At 41.2% G+C, this 20,790-nt stretch overlaps 1 protein-coding gene across 1 annotated transcript in view; it reads left to right on the top strand.

Moving 5' to 3' along the window:
- Positions 1–20,790, top strand: part of LOC132822149 (contactin-4-like) — a 1,303,479-nt gene that overhangs the window by 716,652 nt on the left and 566,037 nt on the right. The window contains exon 10 of the mRNA XM_060835221.1: positions 15,951–16,101. Coding sequence (XP_060691204.1) covers positions 15,951–16,101 — 151 coding nt within the window. The remainder of the gene's footprint in view (positions 1–15,950; positions 16,102–20,790) is intronic.

Raw genomic sequence — 20,790 nt, 5'->3', positions numbered from 1 at the left:
TATTCCCTGTCCCCACCCCTACTTTAGCCCATTCCCATCACTGCTTTATCATATTTTCCCCTTACAAATATAGAAACCTCCTTTTACAATTGCCATTCCCCAAACCTCCCCCCAACTCCCATGAGTAGATTCCTTAGTTTCCATTACCCACTGCCCATTTCCTCTTCTCCTTAAATTCTTTGGGCAGGCACAAAGGGCTGGCCATGGTCACTACCTCGAATGACTGGGGTCTACCTTGGACAAAAAAGGTGCTCAGACCACTGAGTGATGCCAGTACATCTAACTGACCGTGTTAGCCATACCCATTAAACAGGTTGCAATAGAGTCCTCATATGCTAGGATCCCCTGACTGCTGGTTGTCTCCATGAACTTCAGTGAGGAATACTTCCTTCAGAGTTGAGACGTGGTTGCTTGTTGTGCGGCATGTTTACCAGGTAAACTCCTGGCAAACGGTACAGGAGATATTCATACAGCAAGATGTAGACTCTCTTGACTGAGGACTGTTGTCAAGCAAGACTTGTTTTTGTGTTACTGCTTGGCTGTGTTACTGTACTAATTAGTAAGTCATGGAATAAGCCTTCAGGTAGGTGTTCAGTAAGTGAGCATTAAGAAAGCCATCAAGCAATCCTAAGATGCAGCCTGTCTGTAATCACTGAGCTGGGTACCTGTGTTGAAACATAAACTGTCCTTGTGACAGCCTTTCAATGCCTGTTGCTCGTGTACTCTGAAATGGTACTTTTGTTTTCTGAGTGTCCTGCAAGTGGATGAAAGAGGTGCGATGAAGATCATGAGGGGTTGGAAAATCTCAGATGCCACTGTCTGTGCCCTTGGTGCTGAGCAACAGAGAGGCTTTCTGCAGCCAGATGTGCACTGAAGTTGACCCTTACCCGCTCTGGCTTATGTGTCAAGAGTTCTCAATGCCCAGTTTGTTTGGCATGTTGGGAAGATGCAAGCAGGAAGATATGCAGTTAAGGCAATTAACAATCCTCCATAATTGGCAACTCACTGCTGCCCAGTGAGAAACACGCTTCAAAACCAGACAGATACATACAAGCTGTTACAATAGGCCTCAATGGGTCTCTTGTATGACTCTGCCACAAATCTCACCCCTGCCCACAATATTCAAGCCCTGATAACATTCCGCCTAACGTGATTCTTCTTCAGGTGAGTTATATTGGACTAGAAATGTTGACTTTTTTTTCTCTTCAAAAATGGAAACAAATCTCAGAATTTTCAACACTTTTATGTTGAATTTATTAACCACCTTATTTGTTAAACTGGATGGTCTTGGAAGACTGCTGCTTCAACTAGTAAGTTTCTCACTGCATTGCACTGGTTCCTTGCTGTCTCCTCACAAAGGATGGATAGATAGGCAGATCAGAGTAAAAAGTAATGCAAAGTATTTTGATGACTGAGCAGAAGGGAAACATGTTAGTCTGGATTTCTTTGTGAATGATAAGATGTGACCAGTTCTGCAAACAGAAGTTCAAAGGTCAGAAGCAGTTTATTGGAGAAGGTGACTCCATGATGCTAAAGTGCTCCTGTCATCTGGCTTCATTCAACTGGTACAGTGGATGTCCCATGGACTTCAGGGTTCAGCTTAGAACGGTGATGAGCATGAAATTGAACCAGCGTTGAGATAGCCTTGTGATGCCCAGAGGGATGCACTGTTGAGTCCTTGCAAGGTGAGCAATGGCCAGTTCCACCTTAACTGAGGAGCTGAGGACCTTGCCTGTGTTTCGACACTGGAGAATAGCCTGATCAGAACAGTGGAATACAGTCTTGGAAATAAGTCATCTCAGTTTGAAAAGAGCATCATAAAAGGCTGGATCTGGGGGCTGGTAAAAAGCTGAAATTGTACCAGTAATGAAACCTTTGTGTTAGATTTTGGGGATTCATGATTACCATCACTTAACATAGGCAGTTCGCCATTTGTAAGGAATTTTCAGATAATTCATTAACTTTTTTAAGAAGCAGAAGTTTAAGTGTCATACGTTCATCAGCTAGACAAGATAGTATACAATACATTGGATTTCTCAGGTATTAAAAAGGTATAAATTTATCAAGTCAACAGAGAGAGTAAAAAGTACTATCCACACTAAAAAGAAACAGCCTTAATCCAAATCCAGACAATTCAAATGAGAAGATGTGAAGGATTTCCTATGTTGTAGTTTTTTATTCAAAGATGTTGTAGTGTTCCTGAAAACTTTTATTTTGGGTGACGTGATTTTCAATGATTCATGGATTCCAATCGGAATTAATGTTAAAGTCAGAATTAAGTTCCTTTTAAACATTTCTCCCTGGGAAAATCAATGGAGAAGTTTAATTACTATGCAAAAGCACCGTGCATTCAAAGCTGAAATACGTTATAAGGGAAATACCTGTACATTACTGCATTTGAGAGAAAAAACACGTACAATAAAAATACCAGTACTTTTAGAAAGACAAGGCTCCATCTATTGGTAGAAATCAGTCAGTGCCAGTATTAGCAAAACTCCCATGATGATTGGATTGGATGAATGTTTGGCATGGAGATGATCTTCATAGAGACTTCTTCAGTGTGAGTTCAGTATGGGAAAACCAGGAAACAAATTTGTGAAGGGGGACAGGGAAGTTGAGGATGATTGAGTGTGCAGGGATGATGGAATGGTGATTGTGCATGCAGGAATGAAGCGCATGGATGGAGGATGAGCAAGTTGAGATGGGAGCACAAAATTGGAAGAATGTGTGAGGGGTAGTAGGCAAGGCAAAGGCAAGGGCAGAATCTCTTGGCCTGCATATCGGCCACAGAAGAGAATGCTCATGACCGATAACATTAAAATGAAATTGTCAAATTTAAATGAATATCTTGACATTACCATCATAAATGAAATAAGGAAAAACAACATTAAGTGAATCCTATTAAGCAGAGACTTGCTGTAAAGTGAGGTAAAAGCGCTGAACAGTATCAGAGAAAGCTTGTTCGGATCATTATGTTTAAACTCGATGTCAGTAGATTTTTTGCCAAATGTAAGGAAAGGAGAATATGCAGTCGAGAGAGATATATGGAGTTAAGATACTCATCAACTGCAATCTTATTCAACAACTGAACATGCACACAGGAGGTGAATAGCCTACCCCAATACCAATGTTGCTGCTCTGAATATCCTTTTATCTTATTTTCTCTATCCAATAGAGTCCAAGGTTAAATGAATCATATTTAACTTCAATCCAACTTGAGAGCAGTCAATTGCATGAAAATCCTTAGGGAAGCCTGCATTGACATAAAACTGTTGTAGGTAAAAACAAGGACTGCAGTTGCTGGAAACCAGAGTCTAGATTAGAGTGGTGCTGGAAAAGCACAGCAGGTCAGGCAGCATCCAATGCTCAATGTTCCATTACCCGACCTCCTCTTGACTAACCATCGAGAGAGAGAGAGAGAGAGACTGATGAATACACTTTTGAACTTGTATCTTTTCAGTAGTCACTTCTTATTCCAAATCCATGTGTTGGTATTTTATAATATTATTTCTTTTCATGCTTAGTAACTGATAGACTGGTGAAATTTGCTCCTTTTAAAGCCTAAATTTATTTGTTCTGGGAGCAAGGCATCAGGAAGGGAGAGATTCTTTTCAAACAAACCTTGTTGTGACCGAATTTTGTGTGGGGGTGGGGGAGTATGCAAGTGAATAAAAAAGGGGAGCCCATTTATCCCTCTCCACCCAGGAACTTAACAGTTTGAAATATCCATCTAGAAACGTCATAACTTGCATGGAAAGAGATCGCAATGGGGAATTGCATAGGAATTTGAATTTCCAATTGACAATTCCAAGAAGGCTCCTTAAAGTAAGGGAATGGAATTCAAATGGTGCTAATTCATTTAAAGCTTAACACTTTCCACTGGCAGTGACCAACTTGTGGCCATTACAGAGACGTGGGTAGAACAGGGACAAGAATGGCTGTTGCACGTTCCAGGGTTCAAATGTTTTAGAAGGATCAGACATGGGGGTAAAAAAGGGGGAGGCGTGGCATTACTTGTCAAAGACAGTATCACAGCAGTGGAATGGACGATGGAAGAGGACTTGCCATCTGAGGTAGTTTGGGCTGAGGTTAGAAATAGGAAAGGTGAGGTCACCCTGTTAGGTGTTTTCTACAGGCCTCCTAATAGTCCTAGAGAAGTAGAGGATAATATTGCGAGGATGATTCAGGAAAAGAGTGAAGGTAGCAGGGTGGTTGTTATGGGGGACTTTAACTTCCCAGATATTGACTGGGAGAGCTATAGCTCGAGTTCATTAGATGGGTCAGTGTTTGTACAATGTGTGCAGGAGGGTTTCCTGACACAATATGTCGACAGGCCAACAAGAGGGGAGGCTATATTGGATTTGGTTCTAGGTAATGAACCAGGCCAGGTGTTAGACTTGGAGGTAGGTGAGCACTTCGGGGACAGTGACCACAACTCGGTGACTTTTACTTTAGTGATGGAGAGGGATAATCGTGCGCCGCAGGGCAAGAGCTATAGCTGGGGGCAGGGAAATTATGATGCAGTGAGGCATGACTTAGGTTGTGTGGATTGGAAAAACAGGCTTCAAGAGAAGAACACTAATGAGATGTGGGGATTGTTCAAGGAGCAGCTACTGCGTGTCCTCGATAGGTATGTACCAGTCAGGCATGGTGTAAAGGGCCTTGTGAGGCAGCCGTGGTTTAGTAAGGAATTGGAGTCCCTTGTGAAAGGGAAGAAGGCGGCATATGTAAAGATGAGGCGTGAAGGTTCAGTAGGGGCAATTGAGAGTTATAAGGTAGCCAGGAAGGAGCTAAAGAGGGAGCTAAGAAAAGCGAGAAGGGGACATGAAAAGTCTTTAGCTGGTAGGATTAGGGAAAACCCAAAGGCTTTCTATAGGTATGTCAAGAATAAAAGGATGACTAGGGTAGGTATCGGTCCAGTCAAGGATAGTAGTGGGAAGTTGTGTGTGGAGGCGGAGGAGATTGGAGAGACATTAAATCAGTACTTTTCATCAGTATTCACTCAGGAACAGGACACTGTTGCTGATGTGAATATGGAATCACAAATAATTAGAATGGATGCCCTGGAAATATGCAGGGAAGAGGTTTTGGGAATATTGGAAAGGATGAATATAGATAAGTCTCCTGGGCCTGATGGCATTTACCCCAGGATCCTATGGGAAGCTAGGGAGGAGATAGCAGAGCCATTGGCCTGGATTTTTATGTCGTCATTGTCAACGGGAATAGTACCAGAGGACTGGAGGATAGCGAATGTGGTCCCATTGTTCAAGAAAGGGAGTAGGGATAGCCCTAGTAACTATAGGCCAGTGAGTCTGACTTCAGTGGTGGGCAAAGTCTTAGAGAGAATGGTAAGGGATAAGATTTATGAACATCTGGGTAGGAATAACGTGATCAGGGATAGCCAGCATGGTTTTGTGAAGGGCAGGTCGTGCCTCACAAACCTTATTGAGTTCTTTGAGAAGGTGACTAAGGAAGTGGATGAGGGTAAAGCAGTAGATGTTGTGTATATGGATTTTAGTAAGGCGTTCGATAAGGTTCCCCATGGTAGGCTAATGCTAAAACTTCGGAGGTATGGCATTGAGGATACATTAGAGGTTTGGATTAGGAATTGGCTGGCTGGAAGGAGACAGAGGGTAGTAGTTGATGGATTATGTTCATCTTGGAGCGCAGTTACTAGCGGTGTACCACAAGGATCTGTTTTGGGACCATTGCTTTTTGTTATCTTTATAAATGATCTAGAGGAAGGACTTGAAAGCTGGGTAAGCAAGTTTGCGGATGACACGAAAGTCGGTGGAGTTGTGGATAGTGAGGAAGGAAGTGGTAGGTTACAGCGGGATATAGATAAGTTGCAGAGCTGGGCGGAAATGTGGCAAATGGAATTCAATGTAGCTAAGTGCGAAGTCGTTCACTTTGGTAGGAATAACAAGATGATGGATTACTGGGCTAATGGTAGGCTACTTGGTAGTGTGGATGAGCAGAGGGATCTTGGTGTCTATGTACACAGATCTCTGAAAGTTGCCACCCAGGTAAATAGTGCTGTGAGGAAGGCATATGGTGTACTGGGCTTTATTGGCAGAGGAATTGAGTTCCGGAGTCCTGAGGTCATGTTGCAGTTGTATAAGACTCTGGTGAGGCCTCATCTGGAGTATTGTGTGCAGTTTTGGTCGCCATACTATAGGAAGGATGTGGAAGCTTTAGAACGAGTGCAGAGGAGGTTTACCAGGATGTTGCCTGGAATGGTAGGAAAATCTTATGAGGAAAGGCTGAGGCACTTGGGGCTGTTCTCATTGGAGAAGAGAAGGTTTAGGGGAGATCTGATAGAAGTGTATAAGATGATTAGGGGTTTAGATAGGGTAGATACTAAGAACCTTTTACCGCTAATGGAGTCAGGTGTTACTAGGGGACATAGCTTTAAATTAAGGGGTGGTAGGTATAGGACAGATGTTAGGGGTAGATTCTTCACACAGCGGGTTGTGAGTTCATGGAATGCCCTGCCCGTATCAGTGGTGAACTCTCCTTCTTTATGTTCATTTAAGCGGGCATTGGATAGGCATTTGGAAGTTATTGGGCTAGTATAGGTTAGGTAGGACTCGGTCGGCCCAACATCGAGGGCCGAAGGGCCTGTACTGCGCTGTATCCTTCTATGTTCTATGTTCTATGTTCTAACTCCTCACTACTCCCCACCATGACACCAGGAAGATGATATACCATCCCTCAGACATGCCTGCCTGACCTAATCCCACGTAACCTCTCCAGACACAGCACCATCCTGCAGACCCACTGCACCCAACTTCTGTGCCTCCCACCCACTTGCTACTGTATATCCTCACCAAACTGGCATTCGAGCCCCTCTCCTACCTGTCACCTTAATCCTCCACATCCCCACCCTCAACTTGCATAAGCACCCTCTTTCGAGGTCTATCAAAGTAGCTGGCTGTGCTGCTTGATATTTAAAATTACACAGCTTAACACGTCTTCTACTGCGAAAGAGAACATGGTTTTAACAAGGATCCTTTCTCCTGCTGGCTGCAGAGATCCTTGGGCAGATCTGCTCTGTTTCGTATCAGGATGCTCCTATCCATGAATTTTGCAAAGTCAAGGCAATGTAAAATTTATCACCCCGTTGTTTTTGTCTGATCAGCGTCAGAAATTGGGTTTCAATCCCCGATCAGAATTTCTGGATCTATATTCTTTGACTAAGATCCCATGAAATCATCTTCTGAAACAACATTTTTTAAAAAGATTCGGTGAGAATCTTTCATAGAGGGAGAATAAATCTCATAAGATGTTGTCCATTGTGTAATTTGCTATCACTTAAGTATTGTTTCGCCTCCACATCAATAATGGTCATCTTCCACGAGAGCCTTCTTTATAAAAGTTTTAAGATCCAATTTTCCTAGGAAAGTAGAATGCTAATCATGCAGTTCATTCAGTATTTATTGTGCTTCACAAGCTATCAAGCAAATTTTCAGGAACTGAAATATGGGTAGATATCATTAGATGGTTCAAATTACAGTAATTACACCAAACATTTTAACAGTTTTAGAAATTCATTCTCAAAAGTTGTTCCTGTGTTGGAAATTAATAATCTTTGTCAATAATATATTACTTTATTGTGAGTGTTAATTGCAATAGTATGACCCTGAAAACCTCCCTATAAATTTTATTTATCAGTGAGCACCAGGAAATATTGTTAAAATGCTTCATGCGGTATTTAAAATTTGAAGCAATTGCTGCCTATCGGGGTATGTTGTTTGTATACCAGACAGCTGGTAGTAGAAATTTGAGCTGGATGGAGAGATCTTGCTTTGCACCTTGGAAATCAAGATCTGCCATAAAGAAATCTGTAAATAGGCGCAAGTCTCATCTGCTCAAGAGTTTGTCTCATTTACACATTGGGGTTCCGAACTAGCTATAGAGTCATAGAGATATACAGCATGGAAACAGACCCTTTGGTCCAACCCGCCCATGCCGACCAGATATCCCAACCTAATCTAGTCCCATCTGCCAGCACCTGGCCCATATCCTTCCAAACCATTCCTATTCATATACCCATCCAGATGTCTTTTAATTGTTGCAATTGTACCAGCCTCCACTACTTCCTCTGGCAACTCATTCCATACATGTACCACCTTCTGCGTGAAAAAGTTGCCCCTCAGGTCTCTTATATCTTTCCCCTCTCACCCTAAACCTTTGACCTCTAGTTCTGGACTCCCCGACCCCAGGGAAAAGACTTTGCCTATTTACCCTATCCATGCCCCTCATAATTTTGTAAACCTCTAGAAGGTGACCCCTCAGCCTCCGATTTGGATAATTTTTGGTATGAATGTTCATAGTGTGCTCCCATATGCATACCACACAAGTTGTAACAGGCAGTGTGATTCAACCAATAGTTTTTGAATAGACAATTGTTGGCCAGTGCAGAAATGGGACCTGTTTGCCCGCAATTAATTTGTTGGTTCAGAAGTAGGAAAATGTTTGGCTTGCTCCATGAAAACTGCATGTTCATTGTCTGGTTCCTTCTAGATGCAGGTTCACACTCTGCCACCAAATTGGTTTAACCTTGGAGGAAGGTGAAATTACCTGATGCTTTGAAAGGTTGTCTGTTGCAAATCTGTGCTGACATATAGCTTTTACTTCCCATTCACTGACTTGGAAAGATTTTTTCATTCAACAGCTGTACCCTATTCTAACAAATGTATCGAAGTGAATGCAGAAGAAAATTTGTGTTAAGTGCAATAAATACATAAACTGTTTAAAATACTGCACACCCCACTCCCAACAACCAAAAGACTTTCTTGACTCTATTGGAGAAATGAAACTGAAAGGACAAAACAGTTTCTGCAGAGAGTGTTTTCTTACAGATTTCTGTTGTATAGAGGCCATAAAGGAGCATGTCTAAAGCAGTGTCATGTTAGACATAGTGTTTTGTAGGGTGGCAAGGGCTAAGTACAACACTGACCTAAATAAGACTGCACTGGCAATATTATCTGACTTCCATGTGAAATAGTGCTTACTGTATGGATCAAAATGTTACATTCCAGAATACACTGTAGGAATGGTTTCAAACTAGTAAATCCCAACAAATCATGTCCAGGTCTAGTTTATCTACTAAAAAGCCAGTATAATATGTATTTTTTAAGTAATCTTCAATGGAACAGATTAATTATAGAATCCCTACAATGTGGAAACAGGCCATTTGGCCCAACAAGTCAACAATGACCCTCTAAAGAGTTACCCACCCAGACCCATTCCCTATTACTCGACATTTAGTGTGGTGCCAGGAAAGCACAGCAGGTCAGGCAGCATCCAAGGAACTGGAGAATTGATGTTTCGGGCATAAGCCCTTCATCAGGAATGGGGGTCTTATGCCCAAAATGCAAATTCTCCTGCTCCTCCGATGCTGCCTGACCTGCTGTGCTTTTCCAGCACCACACTCCCGACTCTGATCTCCAGTCCTCACTTTCACCTACTCTACATTTACCCCTGGCTAATGCATCGAACCAAAACATTCCTGAACACTACGGGCAATTTAGCAAAGCTAGTTCACCTAACCTGCATATCTTTGGGTTGTGGGAGGAATCCAGAACACCCGGAGGAAACTCACACAGACACGGGGAGAATGTGCAAACTCCTCATACACAAAGTCACCTGAGGCTGGAATCAAACCCAGGTCCCTGGTGTTGTGGGACAGCAATGCTCACCACCGAGTTACTGTGCTGCCCAAATGACCCAGACATATGAAAAGCTGTGAAGGTAAAATGAAAAACTTCAAAAAATGTGTTCTTTCACAATAATATTCAGCTATTGCTCCATATGATCAAGTGACCATTGACTTATCAGTATCAATAGGAAGTTAAACTATGGATACCATTGGACTGACAGATACTGAGCAGATTACAAGCAAAGGAACAAGGTGATGAGCTCAGATGCAGAGCTGAAACAAAAAAAGGAACATGGAATGTTTTATTTTAAAGAAACAGCAGCAAATCACTGTCAGGAAGGGAACAAAAACAGAATTTGCTGGAAAATTTCTGATGGCATCTGCAAAGAGAAATCAAAGTCAACATTTCAGGTCTGGTGACCCTTCCTCAGAACTGATGGTAGGGAGGAAAGTGTTGGTTTATTTGCAGAAGGTAGGGTGGCCAGAGGGGTTAAGGAGTAAATGATAGGTGGGAATAGAGCCCAAAAAGAGAGAAGAACAGTTGGACAGACAAGGGAGTGTATAATGATCTGGCTGGGAGAGTGAATGACTGTTCATGGAAATAGTTAGTGGCTAACAATGGGAATCCTAACCCTCTGCCCGCACCCTATCTTGTGCATAAAAAGCGACATCATTCTCGCTACCATCAGTTCTGAGGAAGGGTTAACTCTGATTTCTCTCCACAGATGCTACCAGACCTGCTGAGTTTTCCCAGCAATTTCTGTTTTTGTTTCTGATTTACAGCATCTGTAGCTCTTTTGGTTTTTTACTGTCAGATAGGCGTCAGCTTTTCTGTTTTGGCAACATGGGCTCTCAGAGGCCATGTGGAAACTGGAATAAAAGACAGCTAAAACTTTTAAAGCTAGGTGTTTGCAAGGAATGGAAAAACTGAGAGCTGGAGTGGGTTATTGGTTGGTATGGTGAAAAGGAAGACGGTCAAACTATGCCAACAGGATTAATCTGACTCGAGGGAAGGAGTGCTTATAGAAGTGTGGCTTCTAATGATAACTCTACCTCTGAAAATTTTAGGTTAAAGTTGTTATTATCTGATAGAAGTCATGCCCCTACCTCATGTGGAAGTTGCCTTTTTGAGTGTACCTTGCCTGTTATTTCAAATGTATTTTGGGTCATTTCTGATCATATATTAATACAAGAACTAGAAAAAGTGGAATCTTGTTGGTAATTTCTGCAATTGATATTTGGGGTTCATTCAGTTAATATCATTTCTCTGATGGGAATGATAATAAAGCACATGACCTAGAACATAGAACATAGAACATAGAACAATACAGCACAGAACAGTCCCTTCGGCCCACGATGTTGTGCCGAACATCTATCCTAGATTAAGCACCCATCCATGTACCTATCCAATTGCCGCTTAAAGGTCGCCAATGATTCTGACTCTACCACTGCCACGGGCAGTGCATTCCATGCCCCCACCACTCTCTGGGTAAAGAACCCACCCCTGACATCTCCCCTATACCTTCCACCCTTCACCTTAAATTTATGTCCCCTTGTAATACTCTGTTGTACCCGGGGAAAAAGTTTCTGAAAGTCTACTCTATCTATTCCTCTGATCATTTTATAAACCTCTATCAAGTCACCCCTCATCCTTTGCCGTTCCAATGAGAAAAGGCCGAGAATTCTCAACCTGTCCTCGTACGACCTATTCTCCATTCCAGGCAACATCCTGGTAAATCTTCTCTGCACCCTCTCCAAAGCTTCCACATCTTTCCTAAAGTGAGGCGACCAGAACTGCACACAGTACTCCAAATGTGGCCTAACCAAAGTCCTGTACAGCTGCAACATCACTTCACGACTCTTGAATTCAATCCCTCTGCTAATGAACGCTAATACGCCATAGGACTTCTTACAAGCTCTATCCACCTTAGTGGCAACTTTCAAAGATCTATGTACATAGACCCCAAGATCCCTCTGTTCCTCCACCTGACTAAGAACTCTACCGTTAACCCTGTATTCCTCATTCTTATTTGTTCTTCCAAAATGGACAACCTCACACTTGGCAGGGTTGAACTCCATCTGCCACTCCTCAGCCCAGCTCTGCATCATATCTAAGTCCCTTTGCAGCCGACAACAGCCCTCCTCACTGTCCACAACTCCACCAATCTTCGTATCATCTGCAAATTTACTGACCCACCCTTCGACTCCCTCATCCAAGTCATTAATAAAAATTACAAACAGCAGAGGACCCAGAACTGATCCCTGCAGAACTCCACTTGTAACTGGGCTCCAGGCTGAATATTTACCATCTACCACCACTCTCTGACTTTGACCGGTTAGCCAGTTTTCTATCCAATTGGCCAAATTTCCCTCTATCCCATGCCTCCTGACTTTCCGCATAAGCCTACCATGGGGAACCTTATCAAATGCCTTACTAAAATCCATGTACACTACATCCACTGCTCTACCCTCATCCACATGCTTGGTTACCTCCTCAAAGAATTCAATAAGACTTGTAAGGCAAGACCTACCCTTCACAAATCCGTGCTGGCTGTCCCTAATCAAGCAGTGTCTTTCCAGATACTCATAAATCCTATCCCTCAGTACCCTTTCCATTACTTTGCCTACCACAGAAGTAAGACTAACTGGCCTGTAATTCCCAGGGTTATCCCTATTCCCTTTTTTGAACAGGGGCACAACATTCGCTACTCTCCAGTCCCCTGGTACCACCCCCGTTGACAGTGAAGACGAAAAGATCATTGCCAACGGTACTGCAATTTCCTCTCTTGCTTCCCACATAATCCTAAGATATATCCCGTCAGGCCCGGGGGACTTGTCTATCCTCAAGTTGTTCAAAATGTCCAACACATCTTCCTTCCTAACAAGTATCTCTTCTAGCTTACCAGTCCATTTCACACTCTCCTCTTCAACAATACGGTCCCTCTCGCTCGTAAATACTGAAGAAAAGTACTCGTTCAAGACCTCCCCTATCTCTTCCGACTCAATACACAATCTCCCACTACCGTCCTTGATCGGACCTACCCTCGTTCTCGTCATTCTCATGTTTCTCACATACGCATAAAATGCCTTGGGGTTATCCTTGATCCTATCCGCCAAGGATTTTTCATGCCCTCTCTTAGCTCTCCTAATCCCTTTCTTCAGGTCCCTTCTGGCTATCCTGTATCCCTCCACTGCTCTGTCTGAACCCTGTTTCCTCAACCTTATGTAAATAGGTGCATAGCGAACAGAGAAGGCAATGTCTGTGTATTAAATTCTGTTGATCAGACAAGTAAAATCATAAACTACATTAGGTGATGAATGATATTTGCACATCAATGTAGTCAGAACTCATGGTTCTAACAACATCTAAATGGATATCAAAACTGTCTGCATGTTTTGATACAGGCAATATTGAGACTGAAGTAGTCAGAACAATTATTAAGCCATATTTGTAAATTATCAAATAAGTTGGTGTTAAGAATTCATTACATAATTTTGGAGGTTCAGTCTGTGACCTGCAGGGGAGGGCAAGTGGGCAAAGAAGGAAAGAATAACAGAACAATGTATTCAAGAAGGGATAGTCAGAAAAGATGGCCGTGTGAAGGTGACAGGCAAGTGAAAGAAGACAAGGGAAATGTAGCAGTTGGAAGCATGAAAATTGGAGTACTTATAGACAAGGTGGAAAAAGGAAGATGAACATCAGTAAGGTAAGGTAAGGTAACCAAGCCCAGAATGTTCATTAGGGAGAGGCAGAGGGGCTACAGAAAAGAAAATCATTTGGTTCGGGAAGCTTAGGGTGCTAACTCAGAATGATTAAATTCTCCAAATATTTCTCTGTCCATGTCTCTTCCAACATTCCGAAATATGTGTATTTTTTTTAAAGTCTGGTTAGCGAATGGGATGAACATTTATCCCAATATTACATTAAAGGCTTTGGGTGGCAGTACATTGCAAAGGATATTCTAAAACATATCCAATTAGAGCTCAATTTCTGTGTGGCTGCTGTTGCCCAGAAACTGATGGAAAAACAATAGATACTTCACAATACCCACCAGGATTTCTGCACTCAAATCAACACCTGGCAAAGAGGAACTACAGTATTAAGGTCAAATGCAGCACTTTATGCCAATTATCTTTTCTTTATTCACTTGGGGGCCATGGATATTGTTGGTCAGTTCGGCATTTTATTGCCTATCCCTAGTCACCCTGAGAAGTTGGTGGTGAACTACCTCTTGAATCACTGCAGTCCATGTACTGTCAGTACACCCACAATACCCTAAAGGAGGGAACTCTCATCAAAACCAAAAGAACTTCCCCATTTTGTATCACAAAATTGTTTGCTTTGTGCCATTCATACAAATGACACTCAGTACAAGTTTTTAGGGGTTGTTGACTAATGTCACTTGGATTCTGTATTTGATGTGACTTTACCTTCAGTCTTCAAGTTCTAAAAAGGAAACCATGAAAGATAAATAGCAGGTAGCAAATTGTGTGAACTTGTTTTAACTTATTGCCTGTTATCACTGCATTTGGCACAAAATGTATCTTTCGAGCAGTATCTGGATGTATGACTTTGTGATCTATGTAGAAAATCTTAAAGCCTGTTGTTGTGATTAGTTTTTTTTTCCTGATTCTTTGTGATCTTACATGTGAAACATTGAGAGTTTCAGGACTGAAAATAAGACAACAAACCCATAAGTCATAGCAGAAATTAAGCCATTCAGCTGTTTGAGTGTGCTCTGCTATTGAATCATGGCTGAGAAGTTTCTCAATCCCATGGTCCTATTTTCTCCCCAAAACCTTTGATACTCAAAAGCTTATCTATTTTGGTCTTAAATATATTCAATGACTTGACCACCGCCGTCTTCTGTGGCAATGAATTCCATTGATGCACCACTCTCTGGCTGAAGAAGTTTCACCTTATCTCTGATTCCTTTACTCGAAGCCTATGCCCTCGGGTCCTAGTCTCTCCTACCAATGGAAACATCTTCCGAACACCAACTCTGTCCAGGTCATTCAGTATTTTGTCCGTTTCAAGTAGATTCCTCCTTAATCTTTCTAAACTCCATCAAGTACAACCTCAGAGTCCTCAAATGTTCCTCATATGTTAAGCTTTTCATTCCTTGGACATTCTCATGAACTTCCTCTGAACACCTTCCAATGTCAGTACATCCTTCCTGAAATATGGGACCCACAATATTCCAAATGTGGTCCGACCTTATGAGGTTCTGGCTTTATAAATCCTCAGAAGTATATCCCTGCTTTTATATTCAAGTCTGCCCAAAATAAATGCCATCATTGCATTTGCCTTCCTAATTACTGACTCAATCTGCAAGTTTACCTTGAGAGAATCCTGGATAAGAACTCCCAAGTCTCTTCGCACCTCAAACTTCTGAATTTTCTCCCCATTTTGAAATTAGTCCATACCTCTATGTTTCCTCCCAAAGTGCATGACTTCACACTTTCCCACGTTGTACTCCATCTGCCACTTTTGCCCACTCTCCTGACCTGTCACAATCCTTCTGTAGCCTCCTCACCTCCACAATGCTACCTATCCCTCTACCTATCTTTTCCAAGTTTGCCCTCAGTTCCTTCATCTAGATTGTTAATGTGTAAGGTGTGATCCCAACACTGAGCCTTGCAGAACACCATATGTGGTTCCATCCTGAGAAGTTACTATCTCTCCAATGTCATTTTCCAGTAGCCTAATGTCCACTTTTGCCTCTGTTTTGCTGTTTACGTATCTAAAGAAACTCTTACAGTCTTCCTTTATATCACTGGCTAGCATACCCTTATATTTAATCTTCTGCCTCTTTTTTTTTGTCCTCTGTTGGTCTTTATAATCTTCCCAATCTTCTGATTTTCCACTGCCCTTTACCACATTTGATGCTTTCTCTTTTGCTTTGATGCTCTCCCTGACTTTCCTATCTTGGTTGCCATGGTTGCCTCATCCTCCCTGTACCATGCTTCTTTTTCCTCAGGATAAATCTCTGCTGTGTCTCCAAAATTACTCCCAGAAACTTCCACCATTGCTGTTATTATCTTGGACATTATATCCTTGTGATATCTCTTAATAAATTGTTGGACAAATTTTATAAAGCATCAATATAATTTCTGTTTGGAACAATTATATTAAATAGAATATCTAAAACTTGGTATTTCCATGTAACATTTGTGTATATCCAGATCAATCAGTCAAGGTACCTTAAAACTAAGAGCACTTGAAGTCTAAATATGAGTGGTATTTATTTTCTGTGCTGCATAATTTTTTTCCTTTCCTTCCTAGCATCAGCTCCTGATTTTTCAATGAGCCCCTTGAAGAAATTAATACCTGTGCGCGTAGGTGGTGAGGTCACCATTGAATGTAAACCAAAAGCTTCCCCAAGAGCAATGTTGTCATGGATGAAAGAAAATGAGATTCTGCGAGAAAGTGAAAGGTAATTTCTTCAATGAAATATGTCTAACAATTCTAATAGAAGCTAGAACTGTGAAAATCTTCAAAGCAGTACATGGGATGCTCAGTATTTTGATGTCCAGCCATTTTTTGTACTTTTCTTTGGATAAACTTCCTAACATGATTAATAGCTCGAAACAAAATACCACAAAGACGGTATTACTGACAAATCCATTGATAAAGAAGTTAGCACACCACCTCACGTCATCACACAATCGGAGGTCTGTATTGTATATGATTCGATATTAATGTCTGCATTCTGAAATTAAACTGATGAACTTGCAGCAAAAAATTACCTCCCCTATGCATTTACCAAGATTTTCAAATCATTGTATGGAACCTGTAATTGTGTAAGGTATTTCTTTGTGTTTGCAGAACAATAAATTGTAGAATATGAATGGTAGGTTCAGAGAACAGGTAAAGGTTAAATTGATTTTTATTTGCTTGGGATTTTGCACACAGATGTTGCCAGCACTGCCTTCTGTAGCACAAGCTTTTGTGATCTATTTTCCCCATTGGCTCCATTACATTTTGGCAGGGAGTCCCCTGTGAGATGCAAGATAGAAGGAAGACAAGATGATAATAAAACAGTGAGCTCATGATTGATTTAAGCTGTCATAAAACCACATAGTGTGGATGCAAAATTGCTTTTCAGCTGCATATGGATGATTAAGTATATTTTACCTTGTAATTAAAGAGCAAGTGAGGATTAAGGAGTGAAAAATGCAGAATAAAAGTGGTTTTGTTTCTTAAGAGCGATTAATTAAAGTGGATAGAATTTGAATAGAAACGGGAAGGGAAGTTTGCTTCCCCTATTGCATTTGTTTTTATTATTTCACTGTCAATGTTTTACTTTACTTTTGAGTTTTTTTAGGATTCAGTGTTGTATATAATGCTAAAATCAGCAAATTACTGGGACTTCAAAAATCATATCACATGAGTCAAGATAAACATATCCATACACTATAAATTTATTATTTCATATCACTTATGGTCCACAAATTACTAATGTAATGGTTATGTGCAATTAAAATCACTCTTCCACAGTGAAGTGAACATAATTCATGTGTTAAGAAAAATTAAGAAATAAATCCAGGAACTGAGTACATGAGAAATAAGACTGCTGCTGAATTCTTATTAGTCAGAATTGGCAGGACACCAGGTAGCTCAGATGTTGCAACACTTGACCTGACCAGAATGTTGGGAGTCCTATCTCCAAGGCTGCTTGTCAGTCAAGCTCAATTGGCTCTAGCGGACAAGTTGTACCCCTTTGCACCTGCACCTCTGCATGTAGCATCAAGTGGAACAGAGTTGGAACACATCAGCAAAAAGAAAAAAGAAATTGATACAGTTCAAATTTGCCCCCCCCAAAAAAATCTCCCTCTTTTGGTAGAGTACCATAGTATTGCATTGAGAGAATTCAATAACCCATGCTGTTCCGTTATCTGCCATGAATAGAAGATGCAAAAGAAAAAAAGAGTTGAGTGTAAGCAAATCACCCTTTTCTTTCATGGCCAACTGCATTTTCTTGTTAAGCTAGAGAGATATTAAAAAAAACAAGTTCAAATGTTGAAATGTGGCTTGTCAGATGAATACAAAGAATTTTGGAGAAAACAAGAATTTAATTTTTCAAGGAAGAAGAATGAATTATTTTCCTTTCATAAATACAATATGTTTTCATCTGCATATCTACCACTAATATTATTTTATTATAAATATTACACTGTTAAGCACTTAATTTTTTTTGGTTCTGGTAAGCAAATGAATCCAGTGTTGAAAAGACATACGAAATGATTACTATTAGTCATGAAGTAGCCTGCAATTAGATTTTCATTTCCACGTCAATATAAGGCTATAGTTACGTGAAAATGTATTTGATTAGTAGCATAATCTAATATTAACCCAAATTTGATGTTTTTCATTGTGCAATAATTTTTGCTGTATTCTTCTAATTTATTGGAAATTTCAAACTTATTAAACTATCTGATCTATGCAAGTAAGTGAAGTTTAATAAAGTAGAGAAGGAAATGCTCAGAGTTTGTGTTGCAATGAAGTAAAAGCCTAAAGGTGACCATTCATTAGTTTAATGGCTATAGAAAGCAGAATTTGACATGTTTTCAAAGAAATAAAAACAGAATTTACTGGAGAAACTCAGCAGGTCTGGCAGCATCTGTGATAAGAAAACAAAAGTTATCATCTCAAGTGTAGTGTCTCTTCATCAGAACTATTAGCAGCGAGGAGAAAGTTGGTAATAATGCTGAAGACAAAGTGATGGAGGTGTGGTGGATCAAACAGAAGAGAGGTGAGTAGATAGTCAAGAAAAAGAAGCGAGCATATGTAAGGTATAGACAGGATAGATCGAGTGAGTCCTTAGAAAAGTATACTCCTACTGCCTTTATACTCAAGATGGAAATTAGGAGGGCAAAAAGGGACATGAAATGGCTTTGTCTACTTAAGGAGAATTAAGGAGAATCTAAAGGGTTTTTACAAACACATTAAGAACAAAAGGATAACTAGGGAGAGAATAGGGCCCCTCAAAGATCAGCAAGGTGATCTTTGTGTGGAGCCACAGAAAATAGGAGAGATACTAAACAAGTATTTTGCATCTGCATTTTCTGTGGAAAAGGATATGGAAGATAAAGAATATAGGGAAATAGATGGTGACACCTTGCAAAATGTCCATATTACAGAGGAGGAAGTGCTAGATGTCTTGAAACACAAAAGGTGGATAATTCCCCAGGACCTGATCAGGTGTACCTTAGAACTCTGTAGGAAGCTAGAGAAGTGATTGCTAGGCCTCTTGCTGAGATATTTGTATCATCAGTAGTCACAGTTGAGGTGCCAGAAGACTGGAGGTTGGCTAACATGGTGCCACTCTTTAAAAAGGGTGGTAAGGACAAGCCAGGGAACTATAGGCCAGTGAGCCTGATGTCGGTGGTGGGCAAGTTGTTGGAAGGAATCCTGAGGGACAGGATGTCCATGTATTTGGAAAGATAAGGACTGATTAGGGATAGTCAGCATGGTTTTGTGAATGGGAAATCACGTCTCACAAACTTGATCGAGTTTTTTGAAGAAGTAACAAAGAGGATTGATGAGGGGAGAGCAGTATATGTGATCTATATGGACTTCAGTAAGGCATTCGACAAGGTTCCCCATAGGAGACTGGTTAGCAAGGTTAGGTCTCACGGAATAAAGGGAGAACTAGCCGTTTGGATACAGAACTGGCTCGAAAGGTAGAAAATAGAGAGTGGTAGTGGAGGGTTGTTTTTCAGACTGGAGGCCTGAGACCAGTGGAGTGCCACAAGGATCGGTGCTGGATCCTCTACTTTTTGTCATTTACATAAATGATTTTGATGCAGATTATACCAAAATTGGTGGTGTAGTGGACAATGAAGAGGGTTACCTCAGATTACAACAGGATCTTGATCAAATGGGTCAATGGGCCGAGAAGTGGCAGATGGAGTTTAATTCAGATAAATGCGAGGTGCTGCATTTTGGGAAAGCAAATCTTTTCAAGACTTATACACTTAATGGTAAGGTCCTAGGGAGTGTTGCTGAACAAAGAGACCTTGGAGTGCAGGTTTATAGCTCCTTGAAAGTGGAGTCACAGGCAGATAGGATAGTGAAGGCAGCATTTGGTATGCTTTCTTTGATTGGTCAGAGTATTGAGTACAGGAGTTGGAAGGTCATATTGTTCCTATACAGCATATTGGTTAGGCCACTGTTGGAATATTGCATGCAATTCTGGTCTCCTTCCTATGGAAAAGATGTTGTGAAACTTGAAAGGGTTCAGAAAAGATTTACAAGGATGTTGCCAAGGTTGGAGGATTTGAGCTATAGTGAGAGGCTGAACAGGCTGGGACTGTTTTCCCTGGAGCGTCGGAGGATGAGGGGTGACCTTATAGAGGTCTACAAAATTATGAGGGGAATGGATAGGATAAATAGTCAAAGTCTTTTCCCTGGGGTCAGGGAGTCCAGAACTAGAGGGCATAGGTTTAGGGTGAGAGGGGAAAGATATAAAAGAGACCTACGGGGCAACTTTTTCACACAGAGGATGGTACATGTTTGGAATGAGTTGGCAGAGGATGTGGTGGAGGCTGGTACAATTGCAACATTTAAAAGCCATCTGGATGGATATATGAATAGACAGGATTTGGTGGGATATGGGCTGGGTGCTGGCAGGTGGGACTAGATTGGGTTGGGATATCTAGTTGGCATGGATGGGTTGGACTGAAGGGTCTGTTTTCATGCTGTACATCTCTATGACTTTGAGCTGGAACCCAGAGAAAGAAAGACATGAAAAGGGGTCAGTAGACAAGGAAGTTATAGACAGCAGGACAGAAGAAAAGCTGAATAAGTGATAACAATAGCTAAGAGTAGAAGGAACAGCATTGGCTTTATTGAATGTAACCCATATAATGCAATAATGGGTCGAGGGTTGCAGAGAAGTGGGTGATGTGCTAAAAGCATCCAATGTCATTAATAGGATTGGGTAAAAACAGTGAAGAATAAAATCAGGTTCCAAAGTGGAACTGGATGTTGAATCCTAGCGGCTGCAGTGTCCCCAAGTGAAAAATGAGATGGTGTTCTTTGAGGTGAGGCTCATTGGAACATTGCAGCAGGTCTGTGATATTGGTGTGTGAACACGGTTGTTGAAGTAATAGGCAAGTTC

This window comes from Hemiscyllium ocellatum, chromosome 14, assembly GCF_020745735.1.
Source record: "Hemiscyllium ocellatum isolate sHemOce1 chromosome 14, sHemOce1.pat.X.cur, whole genome shotgun sequence".
Lineage (NCBI taxonomy): Eukaryota > Metazoa > Chordata > Chondrichthyes > Orectolobiformes > Hemiscylliidae > Hemiscyllium > Hemiscyllium ocellatum.
The sequence above is the reverse complement of the archived record's forward strand: the minus strand, read 5'-3'. Positions and strand labels throughout refer to the sequence as shown.